Source organism: Ornithorhynchus anatinus, chromosome 17 (genome assembly GCF_004115215.2).
Source record: "Ornithorhynchus anatinus isolate Pmale09 chromosome 17, mOrnAna1.pri.v4, whole genome shotgun sequence".
Lineage (NCBI taxonomy): Eukaryota > Metazoa > Chordata > Mammalia > Monotremata > Ornithorhynchidae > Ornithorhynchus > Ornithorhynchus anatinus.
In genome coordinates, this window is record NC_041744.1 from 13157850 (window position 1) to 13178053 (window position 20204).

General features: G+C 44.6%; 1 protein-coding gene across 4 annotated transcripts in view; it reads right to left on the reverse strand.

Moving 5' to 3' along the window:
- Positions 1-20204, reverse strand: part of BCAS3 (BCAS3 microtubule associated cell migration factor) — a 633137-nt gene that overhangs the window by 304439 nt on the left and 308494 nt on the right. For all 4 annotated transcript variants that reach the window (XM_029081827.1, XM_029081826.1, XM_029081825.1 and 1 more), the window contains 2 exons: positions 6087-6187; positions 2743-2939 (listed from right to left, as the gene is read on the reverse strand). In XM_029081827.1, coding sequence (XP_028937660.1) covers positions 2743-2939; positions 6087-6187 — 298 coding nt within the window. The remainder of the gene's footprint in view (positions 1-2742; positions 2940-6086; positions 6188-20204) is intronic.

The window sequence follows — 20204 nt, forward strand, 5'->3', positions numbered from 1 at the left end:
GAATCATAAGTTGTAATGTGATACAGCAGCGAGAGATGCCAAGATTACTTTGGCCAACTCGAAAGTCTACGGTACCGCTGTCCACAACTCTGACAGGGCCAGGTGAAGCCCACTGAATACTGATCTCGGAACACCTCAGACTTCTGAAATTAATCAGAAGACGGTTCAGAAAAGATCCATCAACAAGATCAGAGGAAAGTTCGCAAGTTCCTTAAACCAAAGATCATGACTTGAAACTGTGCTGCAATAGGCCTGTCATCTTCATCATCATAATCAACAGCATTTAGGGAGTGTCTTCTTGTGTAAAGTGCTACACTAGATGCTTGGGAAACAGAGGATAGACGTACAAGACACATTCCCCGCCCTCAAAGAGTTGACAATCGAATGCTGCTTAGTAAAATGCCATGCGTGAGAGGGCACTGGAGAAGTATGTATCATTGAGGAACAGTTCAGTGGCAGATGGCTAGTGAATTAACAAGTAGGAAAACGATGTCAAAATATTGGGTGATACTGTCGAGACAGCGATCGGAGGAATACAGTCTCAAAATATTTAGAGGTGTCTACTAAGAAGAAGGAGAAGAGGTGCTATCTAACGAGAGGCAAAGTAAGGAAGAATCGGCAGGAACGGCTAAAAGTGGATTTAAGAAATTCAGGCTATTAGGGACCAGCTATTGATGGAGAGATTAATCAAACTGTGAACAATTTTCCTCGATATTGATTGGCTGATCGAGATAACTATGAAACATTCAACAGTAGGGATGTTTACAACCAGACTGGGAAAGAGTAAAATGGACAGCATTAGAGTCTGTTGGTATATTTCCCAGAAATCCTAGTGGGATTTTTTTGGTCACGTATTTCTAGACCATAAGCGGCGTTTAGACTGTAAGCTCACTATGGACAGGGAATGTGTCGGCTTATTGCTATAGTGTACTCTCCCGAGAGCTTAGTACAGTGCTCTGCACACAGTGAGTGCTCAAAAGTGAGCACAGTAAGTGCTCAGTAAGTGAGAATCAGCGTGGCTTAGTGGAAAGAGTCCAGGCTTGGGAGTCGAAGGATGTGGCTCTAATCCTGGCTCCACCACTTGTCAGCTGTGTGACCTTAACTTAACTTAAGCCACTTAACTTCTCTGTGCCTCAGTTACCTCATCTGTAAAATGAGGTGAGCCCCACGTGATTACCTTGTTTCTACCCCAGCAATTACAACAGTGCTTGGCACATAGTAAGTGCTTAACAAATACCATAATTATTAATAAATACAATTGAATAATTGAACAGGATCCTAATTGTTGATTTCTATAACAATTTTAGGAGGCCAGTGAAACATTTGCAATGAGATCTGTACTTTATTGGGGAAAGGAATGTTATGAAAGGCAAAATCAAAGTTACAATTTTACCTAATGCACTACAAATCATACACACACAACATTCTCTCCCTCTTCCTCTATCCTGCCTCCTGCAGACCTTCCCTAGTCAAATTTCTCCTTTCCGTCTCCTGCCGTGCGGACCTTTTCCACATTCACTCCCTGAACCCCCTACTTCCCCACAATCGTACTTCATAAGACAGCTACTCTTATTGCACTTCCACCTTGCCATTTCTCCCACACACCAATGTCCAAGCTGGCTTTCCCCTCCTTTCATCCCCCTACTGTCCTTTGCCACCTCCCCAATTTTCCTCACCACTGCTGGTGTATTGATCATTCAACTGAAGGATCAGTATTTAAACTGTTAATGATAGTTCTTCTGTGACTTCTAGTCCCTGGAATTTATAAGGAGAAATGGGGGTGATCTTTTTATATGCACGGTGTTCTAGGTGGATGACGGGATATGGGTGGATGGAGTTGCCTACGTGTCTTTATGTCTGGTGATCAACTAAAAAAATTTTAGAGTTTAGTCTATGCAGAGCACTGTACTAAGCACTTGGGAGAGTACAATACAGCAGAATTAGGAGACACATTCCCCACCCATAATGAGTTTACAATCTAATAATAATAATAATGTTGGTATTTGTTAAGCGCTTACTATGTGCAGAGCACTGTTCTAAGCGCTGGGGTAGACACAGGGTAATCAGGTTGTCCCACGTGAGGCTCACAGTTAATCCCCATTTTACAGATGAGGGAACTGAGGCACAGAGAAGTTAAGTGACTTGCCCAGAGTCACACAGCTGACAAGTGGCAGAGTCGGGATTCGAACCCATGAACTCTGACTCCCAAGCCCAGGCTTCTTCCACTGAGCCACGCTGCTTCTCTACAGGGGGAAGCAGACATTAATATGAATAAATAATTTATAATATATAATTTAGAGATATGTACATAAATGCGGTGGTGATGGGCATCTGGGTGTCTTGGGCCATGCTCTCCCTTTTTTTTATGTCAGTGTCAGCCCCTGACTCTTCCCAACTCCTACTTCCTATTCAAGATTAGCTGAGGGTGGAGCAGAATGTAGATTTTAAGAGTATAAAAATTACATATGCTGTAAGCTCACTCTGGGCAGGGAATATGTCCGTTTACTGTTCTAGTGTACTCTCCCAAGGGCTTAGAATAGTGTTCTGAACACAGTAAGTGCTCAATAAATACAACTGACTGACTGACAAAATGCATGGTACGCATATGTAATTTTTACATTCGCAATCGAATAACATTCTAGTCCTGCACCCGATAGGGAGGGTCACACTGCCAAGGACAGACACATCGAGTCCAAAATACGTTAACTAGGTGCTCAAACCCTTTCCCCTCTTTCTACTTACCTGAGGCTATTGAGGTCCAGATCATCTGTATCAAAATCGAGAAGAGGCTGTGGGGTATCACTTGGGCCATGTGACTGTAGCACGGAAGAGCTGGAAGATATGACGGTGGTTTGGCCTGAGGGATGGATGGTTTTGAACTGGAACTGTGGGCCCATCCATAGACGTCGGTGGGGTCCGGTATGGGTCACAATTTCCACCTGAAAGGTGATAGGGGATCGCCATCGTTATCATCATTAATATTTGACTTAGTACTGTCAGCAAGGCCGTGTAGTAACAATAATGGTATTTGTTAAGCACTTACTATATGCCAGGCACCGTTCTAAGCACCGGGGTGGATACAAACAAATCGGGTTGGACACAGTCCCTGACCCACATAGGGCTCATGGTCTTAATCCCCATTTTAAGGATGAGGGGACTGATTAGCCCAAGGTCACAGAGCAGCGGAGCCAGGATTAGAACCTAGGTGCTTTGGACTCCAGGTCCGTGCTCTACGCACTGGGCCACAGTGCTTGTCTTAAAATAAAAGTACACGACACGGCCTATGTCCTCAAGGAACTTACAGTGTAATGGGGGATGAAAGCCCTCACAGATAACACATATACAATGGAAACATATTACGTGTGCTGCAACAATGCCGCCTTTTCCTTCCAGTATCTCATAACTCCGGGCAAGCCTACTTCTTACCTTTCGCCAAACCATCACCCTCTCTTCATTTAAATCCCACTTTCCCTAGGGAGCTCAACTCAGGGAAGAAGCTACCCAGTCTCAAGAGAGACAGGCTATAAACTGCACAAGGATTCGCCTCTCTTCTGGATTCTACCAAAGTTAAATTCAAACCAAAAACCATAAAAAGAGACTATTATCAGCTGCTGGTCTTGAATAATCAAAACATCAGTTCTTAGTGATGCTGTCTTTCATATGATCTGCACCACAGCCTAACTCTTGTGGGCTCTCAATGAACACTAAGCCTATCTATCAACACACAGATTAAAAGCAATTCCTTCACTGATGACCAAATTCACAGCAAACCTTCAGATTGTACTGAGACAACTAAGTGCAAGTAAAGACAAAAAATCATTCTTCCTCCAACTGAATTTTACCAGATTTATTCTAGGCTTCTCAAAAATCACACGGCGACCACTCTCAAGGAGAATAGCATTACAAGTTTTATTTCACATTAAGATTCATAAAACCTAAGTGGAGGCTCTTTCCACAACTAAAATATGCCAACACTGTTTTTGCATCACTAATTGTATTTACTTAGAGTATTTTTATGACTCAGAGATGCTAAAGTAAAAGGAGATAAAAACTTACTCTAGCATTTGGCGTTTCTGAGATATGATAGCAGTTGAAAGTAATAAGTTGACTTGTGCTCAAGAAGCAGATGGCCTAGTGGAAAGAGCATGGGCCTGGAAGTCAGAGGACCTGGGTTCTAATACTGGATTTTTATGGTATTTGTTAAGCACTCACTATGTGCCAAGCACTGTACTAAACACTGGGGAAGATACAAGCTAATCCGGTTGGACATAGTCTCTGTCCCAGAGGCTCAGAGTCTTAATCCCGTTTTACAGATGAGGAAACTGAGGCACAGAGAAGTTCAAATCAAGGTCACACAGCAGATAAGTGGCAGAGTCATAATTAGAACCCAGGTCTTTCTGACTTCCAGGCCCAGACTCTATCCACTAGGCCAAGCTTCTTCTCATCTTGGCTCTTGGCCAAGCCATGTAACTTTTCTGTGCCTCAATTTCCTCATCTGTAAAAACAGGGATTAAATACCAGTTCTTTCCATGAGGCCCATGTGGGACAGGGACTGTGACCAACCTGATTGTTTTGTATCTACTCCGGCACTTAGTTCAGTGCTTGGCACCTAGTAAAGTACTTAAAAATGTCACTATTATTGGTATGATGATAATAACTGTGGCATTTGTTAAGCGCTTCCTATGAGCCAGGCACTGCTCTAAACACTCAGGAAGATACAAGCAAATCAGGTTGGACACAGTCCCTGTCCCTCATGGGGCTCAGAGTCTTAATCCCTCTTTTTCATCTGAGGGATCTGAAGCACAGGGAAGTGAAGTGACTTGCCCAAGGCCACACAACTGACAAGTAACAGAAAAACTTTCCACCCACAATCCACCACAAACAGGCATGCCGAACAATCCTGGAGACTGAAGATGGAGATCCAATATGTCTCAGTGTATTCAACCCTTACCTCTCTCTCTCTATGCTCATCAGATGAAATACTCTGTGCTTCTGCCCGTTTGTACGGATCATTTTCCGTTCGGAATGCTTTTTGCTCTGAACCCTAGGTGACGTGATTCTTATAAAATGTTACTGAAAATGTTTGGATGGTCAACTACAAGACAGTGTGAGTAATTCTAAGGGGGCATAGATGTCTTAGAACACCCTCCACATCCCCTCTAATCTTGGGTTAAAGCACAGATTGACTACGGAGATTTTCGTTTCAAGTAGCTTCTATGCCGCAATGTAAATTAGGCCACAGATAAAGCACTCTGTGTATTTTAGGCTTGAAACCATCAGTGTCACAGAGCCGAGAGGTAAACAGATGCCTGTGCAATTTCACTGAGGCGATGGCCAGATGTTCCTGTTCGCTCTCCTGTTGTGTGCACGACAAACATATTGTGTATACTTCACACTGACAGCACACATTACCCCCTGTTCTAATTGAGAAGTTGAAGTGAAGGGCAGTGTTACTGTGCGTAACGGCACTTTAATTTTGAAAAACAGACATATGCTTTGGGCTGGGCCTTGCTCAGAGAGGATGAGTGTCTCACTGTTCCAAAGAGAAAATACTGCTGTTCTTCCAGTTTCTTTGTTACTTATGTGAGCCCGTTTGGGGCTGGGAATGGGTCTGCTAATTCTATTACATTTTACTCTCCCGAGGGCTTAGGCCAGGTATCATGCGCTGTCAAACTCAGGAAGGCAGACATACAACGGCATTTGGTATAAAAAAGCTGATGACCTTATCATTTTCAAAACTGCCAGAGACTATTTGGCTTCAAAGTGCCAAAAGAGGATGCAGCTTCCTGTAGAAAGGAGGAGGAGTCTGAGGAGGCTTCTTCTGAAATCTTCCTACGGCAGTGATGTGGGTGGCTTACCGGGCCTCGGAAGGGCTTTAACAGTGGTGGATTATATTGTATCTACCCATCTACCCCAGTGCTTAGTTCAGTGCCTGGCACATAGTAAGCATTTAACAAGGGGCCAGGGGAAAGGAAGGGAGGGAAATTATTAGCCAAAACTATATTTGGTTTCATCCTGAGAATCACGAATGGGGTGAAATGGAACAATTTTATTCTAAGAACAAAATAAACACGGCCTGTTCATACCTGAGAAAGCCATTCTTCATCCTCCTGTCCACTGTGATCAGAGGCTAAGCTGTCGTAGGATTCGTGTCGAGTAATGGGCCCAGGACTTCCAGGGGGGACCACTGGATAAAAGACACAACATTTGTAAGATATTTCAGAGAAAGTAGCAGGTTACTGAGCTTCCGATCACCAGAAATCTGATACAAACATTAGCTCTCTAAATCAAGGCAACAGCCAGCTCATAGAGTGAATGGGCAAGGAACACCTTGAAGAGTGCTTTCTGCCCAAGAGAAAGCAAATCCCCATATGATTTGTTGATAGACCCAATAGCTATCCGACCTGCCAATCTACTTCTTTCCTGCTGCTTTGAACAACATTAGTAACATTTTCAAAGGTGACACCCCACTCCATGTCTTAAGTGGGAAAAAAAACGCATTGGCACAATGGCTGTCAAGGATATGAATGGCTACTAAACTTAAGTTCTTAGATTGTGCACTCTGACAGAAGAACTGTGCTAAGCAATCCTGCAGCACTGATTCACATACCAAATTTCAGCAGAGGCAGTCTTCACCTTAAGATTTTTCTAGTTAAGAGGAGCGGAATTTACGATGTCTCTGGACTGACGTCTTGTTTTGGCTTTGCAACGTATCTGAATCATTCGGTCGTATTTATTGAGCGCTTACTGTGTGCCAAGCACTACTTTTCAACACTAGCCTCCTTCATGCCATTAAGTCTGAGAGGATGGGTGTTGGAAAAGGGAAACACGGGAGCCCTGGGGAAATGGGTAAAAATGTATAAAGGTGTGATGGGGTATGGGGAAGAAAAAGCTTCAAAAGAGTCATGAGGCAAAGGCAGGCACTGAACACGGTAAAATCTCGGAACACAACAGACTGTGTGCACACACAGTGCACTCAGGATTGTGGATCCTGCCACTGGCTTTTTCACCATCTCTAGGCAAACTACACCACGCAGTGGCATCTTCTTCAGGAACAAAGTACAGATTCTGAATGGGCAAGGTGAGAGACAACTAAAGCAAACTTGTGTTTCTGCTGTGTGACAAACCCCAAATGATCCCTACCCAGAACAATTCCCAGGCAGGTTTTAGTAGTAGTCCAGCACCAATGCACTTCGATCAGATCCTTTTTTTTATATATATCTATTTCTCACACAGTTTAATTCCTCAACTCTGGACATGGCTAAACAATTTCCAAATAGAGAACCAGCATGGCCTAACGGAGCGAGCACGGGCCTAGGAATTAAGAAGATTTGGGTTCTAATCCCAGCTCCGACACTTGTCTGCTATGTGGCCTCGGTCAAGTCACTTAACTTCTCTGGGCCCCAGTTTCCTCATCTGTAAAATGGGGATTGAGACTCTGAGCCCTATTTGGGACAGAGACTGTGTCCAATCCGATTTGCTGGTATCCACCCCAGCGCTTAGTACAGTGCCTGGCACATAGAAGGGCTTAACAAATACCGTAATTATGATTATAATATCTATGAAAACCCCACTATTATTGTTTAAATATCTATTGCATAAAGGCATTATATTACTGAGGATTTTGTTCAAACCACAAGGAATGTACACTGCCTATTTAGAAAATGATAGCAAAAGTTCAAAACCGGGTGCCTAATGGAACATTCTGGACTGGCTTTGAACTCTGCATGCAGTGGAGCAGACTTATTTTGGGCCAATTTGGGCTGACCTCGTATTTGCCCCTTGAACAACTGCAACCCTCCTTGATTGCAGAAAAAGCAGGCCATTGAAGCTTCCTGGCTTATTAGTACAGTGCTCTGCCCACAGTGAACGCTCAATAAATGCCACTGATTGATTGACTGGTTGATGGATTCCATATGGCAGGTTTCCTGAGCCTACCTTGCCAAACCTCATGCCACGGACTTGGCCCAGCATAAGTTTGCAATGGCTTTTCTGGAGTAGTACCCAAAGAGTAGTCTTAAGGAAGTGACAAAAACCAGAAGTACAGCATGGCCAAGAAGTCGGAGGACCTGGGTTCTAATTCTGGCTTAGCCAACTGGTTGCTGTGTGACCTTGGGCAAGTCACTTAAATTCTACATGCCTCAGTTTCCTCAACTGCAAAATGGGGATTAAATACCTGCTCTCCCACTTAGACTGTGAGTCCTGTGTGGGACAGGGACTATGTCCAAGCTAATTAACTAGTATCTACCCCAACACTTAAAACAGTGTTTGATACTTATTTAAGCATTTACCAAATAAAAAACAACAACAAACCCCCCCTCCACCCGCCGCCAAAAACCCACTCCTGAGTTTTCCCAAAGCTAACTAGTATCATGGACATATGAGTGGCAGTGGGTAGGAACACCCAGAATGGACAAGGGGGAGAAAAGACAAGTAAAGATCATATAGATAATGTCTGTTTAGGATAATAAGTCCCCAAATAAAAACCAAGAGAAGGAAGATACAAAAAGTATGAAAAGGACTAAAGGAGAAATAGATGATTCTTTTAAAGGGAACAAAAAGACATCAAATGACACTTGAAAACAAAACTCTTAGAAATGTCAAGCACAATCTGAGGACAGTCTGTTAGCATGAGATTGGTGCCAGCTGCAGGACTGACTCAATCAATCAATCAGTGGTATTTACCGAGCACTTACTACGTGCAGGGCACTGCACTAAGTATTCATTCATTCAATCATATTTACTCAGGACTTACTGTGTGCAGAGGACTGTACTAAGTGACTGAAAAGTACAATTCAGCAATAAATGCAGACAATTCCTGCCCAACAACGGGCTCACAGTCTAGATGGGGGAAGACAGACATCAAAACAAGTAAACAGGCATCAATATCATCAATAGAAATAAATAGAATTATAGATATATACACATCATTAATAAAATAAATAGAATAATAAACATGAACACATATACACATGCGCTGTGGGGCGGGGAGGGGCGTAGAGCAGAGGGAGCGAGTCGGGGCGAAGGGGGCGGACAGAGGAAGAAGGTGGAGGAGGTGAGCTTTCAGGAGGGCTTTGAAAGGGGGAAGTATGCTAGTTTGGCGGATGTGAGGAGGGAGGGCAATCCAGGCCAGAGGTAGGACGTGGGCTAGGGGTCGACGGTGGGACAGGTGAGAACGAAGTACAGTACTTGGGAGAGTCCTATACAAGAGAGTTGGGAGATACTTTTCCTGCCCACAAGGAACTTACAGTCTAGACAGGGAGGCAGACTTTAAATTACAGATGAGTATATAAATGCTTTGGGGCTGAGGGTGGGATGAATATCAAGGGTTTAAAGGGTAGAGATCCAAGTGCAAAGGTGATGCAGCAGGGAGAGGGAGTAGAGGAAACGGGGGCTTAGTCAGGGAAGGCCTGATTTATCATTGCCTTTAAAGTACCTAATCAGCTTGCCCCATTCTACTTCACCTCACTGCTCTCCTACTACAGCCCAGCCCACACACTCTGTTCCTCTAATGCCAGATTACTCACTGGGCCTCAATCTCATCTAGCTCTCCGCTGATCCCTTTCCCACATCCTCTTCCTAGCCTGGAATTCCCTCCCCTCTGTATATGTCAGACTTCCACTCTCCCCACCTTCTAAACATTAAGGTCACATCTCCTCCAAGAGGCCTTCCCAGATTAAGCCCTCTTTTCCTTGGCTCGCTCTCCTTTCCGTGTCATCTAGGAGCTTGGATCTGTGACCTCTGGTCACTTGATATTCACCCCACCTTCAACTCCACAGCATTTATTTATCATAAATTAGTTATGAGCAGGGAACCGATCTGTTAATTCTGCTGTACTCTACTCTCTCCAACATTTAGCACAGTGCTCTGCACATAGAGAGTGCCTAATAAATACTACGGATTAAGTGAAGGCCTGTTGGAGAAGATGTGATTTTAATAAAACTTTGAAGGTGGGGAGAGTGGTGGTTTGCCGGATATGCCGGGGAGGGAGTTCCAGGCCAGAGGGAGATTCTGGGCAAGGGGTCGGTAGGGAGATGGATGAGATCAAGGCGCGGACCCATAGCAACGGCTTTTGTATCTGAAGGGCCTGCCTCGGTATTTAAGTATCGATAAATTATCAAGTCAATTATTTATTCTGAATACCCTGTTTGTAAATATTTTTACAAGTGTTTCCCCAGCTAGATTGTAAACTCACTGAGGGCAGGATACGTGTCCTTTAATTCCCAAGTACTTCCCAAGAAGCAGCATAGACTAGTGGACAGAGAAAGGGCTTGAGAATCAGAAGGACCTGGAATCTAATCCTGGCTCCGCCACTTGTCTGCTGTGTGACCTCGGGCAAATCACTTCACTGGGCCTCAGTTACCTCATCTGTAAAATGGGGATGAAAACTGTGAGCCCCATTAGGGACAGGGACTTGTATCTACCCCAGCACTTAGCACAGTTCCTGGCACTAAGTGCTTAACAAATATCATTTTAAAAAAAGCACTTGGTACAGTGCACTGCACCCAAGAGGTGCTCAATAAATTTTAGTCCCCTGAGAGGTTTATTCCCTCTGTTACTGTGCTGCTGTCCTGACAGTCTTCCATATAACCGCCACCACCTTGCCTGCTGCCAGACCCTTCCGTAGCCACCGGCACCCAAGAAAGCTGTGCGTCCCACCTGGAAAACCACTGCAGGATGATTTCTGGAACTGATGCTGAATGGTTTTGCTAGATTGCTTTGTCTCCCACAACAAAGGACGATGGAAACTTAAAAATATAATTTACACATTTAATCACTGTCATCAACTAGAGAAGCAGCCTCAGTTACCTCATCTGTGAAATGGGGATTAAGACTGTGAGTTCCATGTGGAACAAAGACAGTGTCCAACCTGATGAGCTTTTATGTAACCCAGGGCTTAGTACAGTGTCTGGCATATAGTAAGCCCTTAATGAATGACATTAAAACAATAACAGAACACACACGTATCAGAAGCCCAGGGATGGGAACAATAATAGATGAAAATAGAGGAAGGAAAGAGAAGATGGGGAGAGGGACACAGAGAAGGGAAAATGAGCAGGGCAAGAGTACAGTGTCAGTTCAGCCTAAGAGACACGGAGATGAGAAGTAGCATGAGCTAATGGAAAGATCACACGTCCGGAATTTAGAGGACCCGATTAGCTTGTATCTACCCCAGCACTTATTACAGTGCCCGGTACATAGTAAGTGCTTAACAAATACCATAAAAAAAAAATCAGGCCCCCATCTCAATGAGCAGCCACTAACAGTCTGACCACTTAAGACTCCTTGTGACACTCGATGACAAAACAAACCAAAATATTCATGTTCAGAAGCTTATTTCTGAGACCAATGAAAGAAACATGGTATTTTTTCCTTTGTTTTTTCAAATGGTATGTTAAGAGCTTCCTACTTGCCAGGAGCTGTTCTAAGAGGTGGGGTAGATAGATCCAGGTTAATCACAGGACTCACAGTCTTAATTCTCATTAGACAGATGATGGAATTGAGGCACAGAGAAGTTAGATGACTTGCTCACGGACACATAGCAGACGAAAGGCAGACATGAGGCGGAGCTGGGATTAGTACCCAGGTGCTTCTGACTCCCAGGCCCCTACTCTATACACTAGACCGCGATGCTTCTCTACACAAATGGCAAAGCTGGTTGACACTACACATACAACTTTGAAGCAACGCTTCAGGTGAAACACAACACACTGCAGTGCAATTCCTGCATTAGTTCTTTATGGAAAAAAACCCTCAAAACAACCCAACATTATAAGACATTTTGTTGCTCCCTCATGTCACTAAAATTCTCTGCAATAAATTTAGCTGACTGCAGCAACAGCAGCTTTAGAGGCCCAACTGAATAGCTGCAGATTTCCCAACTATGGAATTTAGCTAATTCCTGGTTCCGCACACCAGGAGATGTTCTGGAGTTGTTCTGCCTCTAACCCTGGCCCAACCCACCCTCCACCGGGGCCAATTCCTCGAGCGGTCAAGATCAGGGAAGTTGCTTCTCAACAGCTCAAGGCAAAACCTTGATCCAAATTGGCATCTGCCAGGCTGCCAGGCTGCCAGGAATTGTTTGGAAACTTAGGATGTTTCCAATTTGGGGAACAGCTACGGGTTTATAATACTTGGGAGAATTCTAATGACATAAGAGTGGACATCTTGATTTCCAGTGAAAACTCAATTTTTTCTAGGGCAATAATAATAGTAATAATTATGGTATTTGTTAAGCCACCCTCTCAGGGTCGCACCTGGAGAGTTTCCAGTACTGTACTAGTCTGGACTACAGGAGGAAGAGTCAAGCAGAGGCCTACCATTTCATTCCTCGCTTGGGCAGTGGCTACTGAGTGGAAGGCAATCTGCTGCAAGTCAAAACTCCCCTATGTTGGGCAGCAGTGGCACGGGAGAGGGTCGAGGGCAGAGATTCATTTACTGCGCGGAAGGAGGCAATGGTAAACCACTTCCACATTTTTAACAAGAAAACTATGGATACACTACCAGAAAGACTGCAGATGGAAGTGGGGCGTTCTGGGAGAGATGTGTCCATGATGTCGCTATGAGTCGGATATGACTCGACAGCATAAGACAACAACTTGTTAAGCACTTACTATGTGCCAAGCACTGTTCTAAGCACTGGGGTAGATACAGGTTAATCAGGTTGGACACAGTCCCTGTCCCACATGGGGCTCACGCTCTCATCCCCATTTTACATATGAGGTAACTGAGGAACAGAGAAGTGAAGTGACTTGCCCAAAGTCACAGAGCGGACACGTGGTGGAACGGGGATTAGAACCCAGGTACTTCTGACTCCCAGGCCCGTGCTGTATCAGTAGAGCATACGTCTCTCAGAGGGTGCCACAGAACCCCTTCTGTAAAATGTTCATGACCTTAGAGGAGAGTCCGAGGGGCAAAAATACTGGCATGAGACTGTTCAAACCCCTAGGTTATTCGGGGGGAAACAACATTCCTTTTTCCAATGAGAAAGAAATCTGTGAGTTAAATGACATCATGCTGTCTTGAATGAAACAGCTCAGGCGCTCAAAGTTCACCCAAGGGCCAACAGCGATAAACCCTTCGCCGAGGCCAAAACTTCAATATATTTTTGGTATTTATTAAAAACAGCATTTATATACCGGCCATATAATAAGAGAGGGCTTTCCCAAACTCTGTTTCTGATCACAGAGTGCAATCGGGATCTAAGGAAGGGGTCCGGCATTGGAATTTTGGTTTCTCACTACAGAATCGGGACAGAAGCTTCTCATTTAAAAAAAGAAAAAAGTCCCATGTTCATATCACAGAATACACCTTCGTCCCAAAGATTTAGTTTCTATGTCTCCACAACGTAAATAAATCTTTCCCACCCTCATATTTTTTAAAGGCACTCCGTCAGGAGAACGTTTTTAAAATCTCTCCAGTGGAAGTCCAGAGGGAATTTATATCTCAGATTTATAAACCTCTGAAAATTCGGGTTTATAATGGAAAGCATGACCAAGCTTCAAAAATAGCGTAGCTAAAGTTAACGTTCCCATCATATTGCTTTTTCAGGCTTTAAGGAGCCATCATCTCCACCGGTCTACCAAGCGTCCAAGTGTTACTAACCATAAAGAGGAGCAAGCTTTACATTCCTCATGTATTAGGCCGATCGATGATTTTCCTTGCACCCTGACCCTGGGGTCCAATAGATGTTTGCTAATTAATTATTAAAGTTTTCTAACAGTCAGTCACTGTAGATATCTGGTTTCATTTTCCTCTCATTCCTCATTCCCAGCAGAACAGTTGCAAACATATATAATTAGAAAAAAGGGACATCGCATTGGCCACGAGCTAATAGCCTTCAGCAAACAACGGACAACTTGGGGTGTATAGCTTCCCTCAGCACGAGTAAGTGACTGGCGTTTTCCCAGGGAAGGCAGAATCCGAGGATCTTCCGTTTGTTACTCTTATTGCTCTCTAAGGAGAGTGATGTCTGGTAGCTGAACTAACTGGATCTGGAGCCAGGCTGGCTGGGCTCAGCTCTATGCTTGGCACGACCCTAGTTGAGTCATAAAATGGGAAAAACAACCCCGGCTGGGTCCCCACTGTCAAGAGAATTGGTGAGCTAATGAGCCAGGGCTTGCTGAGTGAGTAAGCTCACGGCAGATGATGAGGGGGTCTCTCATTGTCAACAGTGGACCCGGGCCTCCGTCCTCAGACTGCAGGACTGATAACCAGCTTGAAGGAATTGATCAGAAAAGCGGCGCAGCCCAGTGGAAAGACCACGGGCCTGGCAGTCAGAGGAAGGAGGTTCGAGTATTTATTAATTTATAGTAACGTCCGGCTCCCCCTCTAGACTCTAAGCTCGTTGTGGGCAGGGAATGTGTCTGGTAATTGTTGTACTGTACTCTCCTGGGCGCTTAGTACGGTGCTCGGCACACAGTAAGGGCTCAATAAATACGACTGAATGAATGAGAGAACCAATGCCAGCTGGGCTACTTCCCTTCGGCGTGACCTCGAGCAAGTTGCTTAACTCTTTTGTGCTTCGGTTTCCTTATCTGAAAAATAAAGACTCGATACCGTTTCTCCCTCCTACTTTGACTGCAGATCCCATGGGGGATCCCATCCTAATCCTCCTCAATTTCTCAGCGGCCTTCAACACTGTCAATCACTCCCATCTCCTGGAAACATTATCCAAATTTGGCCTCACTGACGCTGTCCTCTCCTGGTTCTCCTTCTATCTCTCTGGCTGCATATTCTCAGTCACTTTCACTGGCTCCTCCTCTGCCTCCCAACTACTAATTGGGACTTTCCCATCACTGTAGAGAGAATCACCATCCTTCCTATCTCACAAGCCCGTAACCTTGGCGCTCCTCTCTCTCATTCAACCTACATATTCAATCTATCATTAAATCCCGTCAGTTCATCCATCACAACATCGCTAAAATTCACCTTTCCCTCTCCATCTAAACTGCTGCCACATTAATCCAAACACTTGTTCTATTCCACCTTGATTACTGTATCAGCCTCCTTGCTGACCTCTTTCATTCATTCATTCAATAGTATTTACTGAGCACTTACAATGTGCAGAGCACTGTACTAAGCGCTTGGAATGTACAAATCAGCAACAGATAGAGACAGCCCCTGCCCATTGACGAGTTTACAGTCTAATCTCCCTCCGATCTCTCCCACTCCAGTCTAAAGTTCACTTTGCTGCCTAGATCATTTTTCCACAAAACCATTCAGGCCATGTTTCCCCACTTCTCAAGAATATCCACCTCCAATCAAAACAGAAACTCCTCACCATTGGTTTTAAAGCATTCAATCACCTTGCTCCTTCCTACCTCACTTTGCTGCTCTCCCACAACCCAGCCCACACACTTCTCTCCTCAAATGTCAACCTATTCACTGTTCCTCAGTTTCACCTATCTCATGTTCTGCCTCTGGCCTGGAATGCCCTCCCTCTTTATATGTGACAGACAATTACTCTCCCCGCCGTCAAAGCCTTATTAAAGGCATATCTCCTCCAAGAGGCCTTCCCTGACTAAGCCCTCATTTCCTTTTCTCCCATTCCCTGATTTGCTCCCATTATTCATCATCTTCCCCTCAGCCCCTCGGTACTTATGTACAGATCCGTAGCTTCTTTATTTATATTAAATGTCTGCCTCCCCCTCTGGTGTGTAGGCTTGCTGTGTGCAGGGAATGTATCTGTTATACTCTTAAACTGTACCCTCCCAAGCACTTAGTACAGTAAGCACTCAGTAAATACAATTGATTGATTGATTGGAATTGGGTTCAATCTGCATATATTCATCTACCCCAGAGCTCAGTATAGTGCTTGGACTATAGTAAGCGCTTAACAAATGTCTCAATTACTATTAACAGTATTATTATTATTGGTTATGGCACTAGCCACTTGCATTCTCTCAACCCTACCAGTTGTGGTCTCCCTGGGGTACAAAATGCCGGGTGAAAGGGGTGCCACACGTTGTAAAATGCACAAAACATTTTACCTCCAAGGCCTGTTGTCTGCCAAAGGGATGGTTACATGCCATGTGGTGGTTACAAGCTATAGGTCTAGGAACCAGCAGGCGGTTGGTTCCCAAGGTAGTTGCCTCAGTGGCTGCTGCAATTTTAGCCAACTAGCCCGCGCAGTTCGTTCCTCTAATGCCAACCAACTCACTATACCTCGATCTCAACTCTCTTGCCGCCCACCCCTTGCCCTTGTCTTTCCTCTGGACTGGACCTCCCTCCCACTTCATATACGACAGATCACCGCTCTTCCTGTCTTCAAAGCCTCACTAAAATCACATTTCCAAGAGGTCTTCCCCAAATAATCCCTCATTTCCCCTATTACCTCTCCTTTCTACATCAACTATGCACTTGTGTTTCTACCCTTTAAACACCTGAGATTCACCCCACTCTCAGTCCCACAGTACTTTCGTACATTTCCATAACATTTTATATTTGTCTCACCTTCTAGAAAATAGGCTCCTTAGGGTCAGGGAACTTGCCTACCAACTCTTGTACTCTCCCAAGTTTTTGATTCAGTGCTCTGCACGCAGTAAGCACTCAATAAAAGACATTAATGCCTGACTGATTGACAGCAAAACTCTGTCAGGCATTGTCCAACTTCTACCAGCTCATCCCCATACTGTGAGGTGTGGGTAGGAGTTCAGGGAGGACCATGTCAGAGAGTTCTAATACAGTAAGGTTTTTGAGTTCCAATTATAAGCTCCTTAAGGACAGAGATCATGTCAACCCACTCTATTGTACTGTCCTCCTCAAAGCCTGTAAGTACAGTGCTCTGCTCACAGTAAGCGCTCAGTAAATACCATTGATTGAATGGGTTGGTGGAGAGGTAAAGAAGCCACATGGTGTAGTGGACAGACCACAGGCTTGGGAGTCAGAACGTCATAGGTTCCAATCCCGGCTCCGCCATTCGTCTTCTGTGTTACCTTGGGCAAGTTGCCTCACTTTTCTGGGCCTCAGTTACTTCACCTGTAAAATGGGGATTGAGACTAGTGAGCCCCATGTGGGTCTGGGACTGTTTCCTACCTGATTTGCTGTATCCACCCCAGCATTTAGTACAGTGCCTGCACCTAGTTAACGCTTAACAAATACCATTATTTCCATTACTATTAGTTCAGTGCACTGGACTAGACTGTAAGCCCTCTCTAGGCTGCAAACTCACTGTGGGCAGGGAATGTGTCTGCTGCATTGTCATATTGTACTCTCCCAAGTGCTTAGTACAGTGCTCTATATGTTAAATATGACTGACTGCCTGACAGCACACCAATCTTCAGAGTCTAAAACATTTAAGAAGATAAGAATGCACAAAAGAACAAATCATTAGTTCAGTGAGAAGCAGCAACCAAAGAGCTAAACAAGGTGCTGAGCTTCTTCAGGAAAGGGATAGAAAACAAAAGGTAGAATTTCTCACTCTAAAAACCATAGTATGCCCACACCTGAAATACCGGATGCAGTTCTGCTGCCTTATCTCAGAGAGGATTTAGCAGAGCTAAAGAAAATGCCGAAAGAACAGGCCTAGCAGAAAGAGGACAGACCTGGATTCTAAACCCAGTTCCGTCACTTGTCTCCTGTGTGACTTTGGGCGGGACACTTCACTTCTCTGTGACTCAGTTACCTCATCTGGAAAATGGGGATTAAGACTGTGAGCCCCAGCACTGTGTCCAATCTGATTAACTTCTATCTACCCCAATGTTTAGTACAGTGCCTGGCACATAGTAAGCGCTTAAAAAATGCCACTGGAAAGAAAAAGGAAACTGAGGTGATGGAAGAGATTAAGATGCTTCTGAACGTTGGCAGATTGAAAAGATCAGAACTCTGAAGAAAGGGCACAGGCCTGGGAGTCAGAGAACATGGGTTCCAATCCCAATTCTGTCATTTGTCCACTGTGATCTTGGACAAGTCACTTCACTTCTTGTGCCTCAGTTTCCTGATTTGCAAAATGGGGGTTCACTATCTGTTCTGCCTTCTACTCAGAATGTGAGCCCTATGTGAGACCTGATTATCTCATATCCACCTTAGCATCTTAGTACAGTGCTTGGCTCATAGAAAGCATTTAACAATTACCTCAAGTATTATTATTAATTGTGTTCACCACATACCACAATAATACGAGAAAGAAGGTGCACTCATTGAAATATGAAACCCGCCTCCTCCAGACAGCTGTCCCCAATTAATTTTTCTTCTCCCTACATCATGTCCTCCTAACTTCCACCACCTCAGCACTAAAGCACTTACGCACAGTGACCCATATCACTTTGGTGCATATCGACTTGCCTACTCCACTATTTAAGCACTTACCCATCCACCTATCCATCTTTCCATTATCTTCTTCCTCTGTGATTTATTTTGTGATCGTTTCCCCTGATAGATTATAAACTCCTTGAGGGCTGGAATCATAAATGCTTGCTACAATGTCTTGCATATAGTGGGAGCTCAATAAAGTTTGGTGACTGAAGATGGTTGATTCAAAACCAATCAAAGGGAGCAGGCCCGCTGGAGATCAATCCATCATATATACTGAGAGCTTACTGTGTACTAAGCAATGGGGAGAGTACAATACAACAGTAAACAGGCATATTCCCTGTCCTCGACAAGCTTACCGCCTAGAGGAAAACTTTTCAACTGGATTGGCCAGGAATCAAACCCGGGTCAACTGCTTGGAAGGCAGTTATGCTAACCTTTTACCATCATCGCCACAGATCCCTCCCAGCCTGCGGTTCCGTCGTCTATCTCGCAAGGGCCTGCTGCTTTGCGGCAGGAGAGCCAGAGACCGGTGGCTAGGGAGAGGAGAGTTAAAAGCACAGGCCGGTCCAAGGACAAAGGACAGATGGGAGGAAATGCCCTAGAGTCTCATGGACATTACAGAGCTGCTAGGGTGGGGAAGATTGGGGACAAGGAGAACAGAGAAAATTAGTAGGACATAATAATAATAATAATGATGATGATGATGGCATTCGTTAAGCACTAGCTATGCATCAAGCACTGTTCTAAGCGCTGGGGTAGACACAAGATAATCAGGTTGGACACAGTCCCCATCCCAGTGGGCCTCACAGTTTTAACCTCCATTTTACAGATGAGTTAACTGAGGCCCAGAGAAGTGAAGTGAAGCAGTGTGGCTCAGTGGAAAGAGCCTGGGCTTTGGAGTCAGAGGTCATGGGTTCGATTCCCGGCTCTGTCACTTGTCAGCTGTGTGACTGTGGGCAAGTCACTTAACTTCTTTGTGCCTCAGTTACCTCATCTGTAAAATGGGGATTAACTGTGAGCCTCACGTGGGACAACCTGATTACCCTGTATCTACCCCAGCGCTTAGAACAGTGCTCTGCACATAGTAAGTGCTTTACAAATACCAACTTGCCCAAGGTCCCACAGTAGACAAGTGGTGGAAGGGGGATTAGAACCCAGGTCCTTCTGACTCCCAGGCCCATGCTTCATCCATCAGGACATGCTGCTTCTCATGAACAGGGCATGAAAAGCAGGTAGCAGCAGTATAACTTGGCACTTTACTCTGCATTTTAGATAAAACACTGGGGGGTGGGGGTGGAGAAGCACAGAAAGTTCTTCTGAAAATGTGTGTGTGTCCATATAAGAATGTTGTGTGATGGTGGAAGAAACAGATAAGCAGATAAGAAGTAGTGTGGCCTAATGGGAAGATCACAACCCTGGAAATCAGAGGCCCTGGGCTCTAATTACAACTCTGTTGCTCGTCTGCTGTGTGACTTTGGGCAAGTCACTTGACTTCTCTGTGCCTCTGTTTCTTCATCTCTAAAATGGGGAATAAATGCTTCTCCCTCCTACTGTAAACTCCATGTGGAACAGGGACTGTGTCCAACCTGATTACCGTGTATCTACCCTAGGGCTTAGTACAGTGGTTGGCACGTAATAAGCATTTAACAAGTACCATAATAATAATAATAATAAGGTGCAGTGCCAATTAAGGCGCACATTCTGTAATGTGAGTTTTCCTTTACGTGGGGTTCATGAGAAATGTAACCCTCAAATTATAGAAGAACTGAGTATAATTGCCAATGTGAATGTGGTGTGGTTGCTGATTGGCAACTGACTTGCAATTAATGTTGACAGGTTGGGTGTTCTAAGGCTTCGGCAAGGACAGGACAGCAAGAATAATAATAATAATAATGTTGGTATTTGTTAAGCGCCTACTATGTACAGAGCACTGTTGTAAGCGCTGGGGT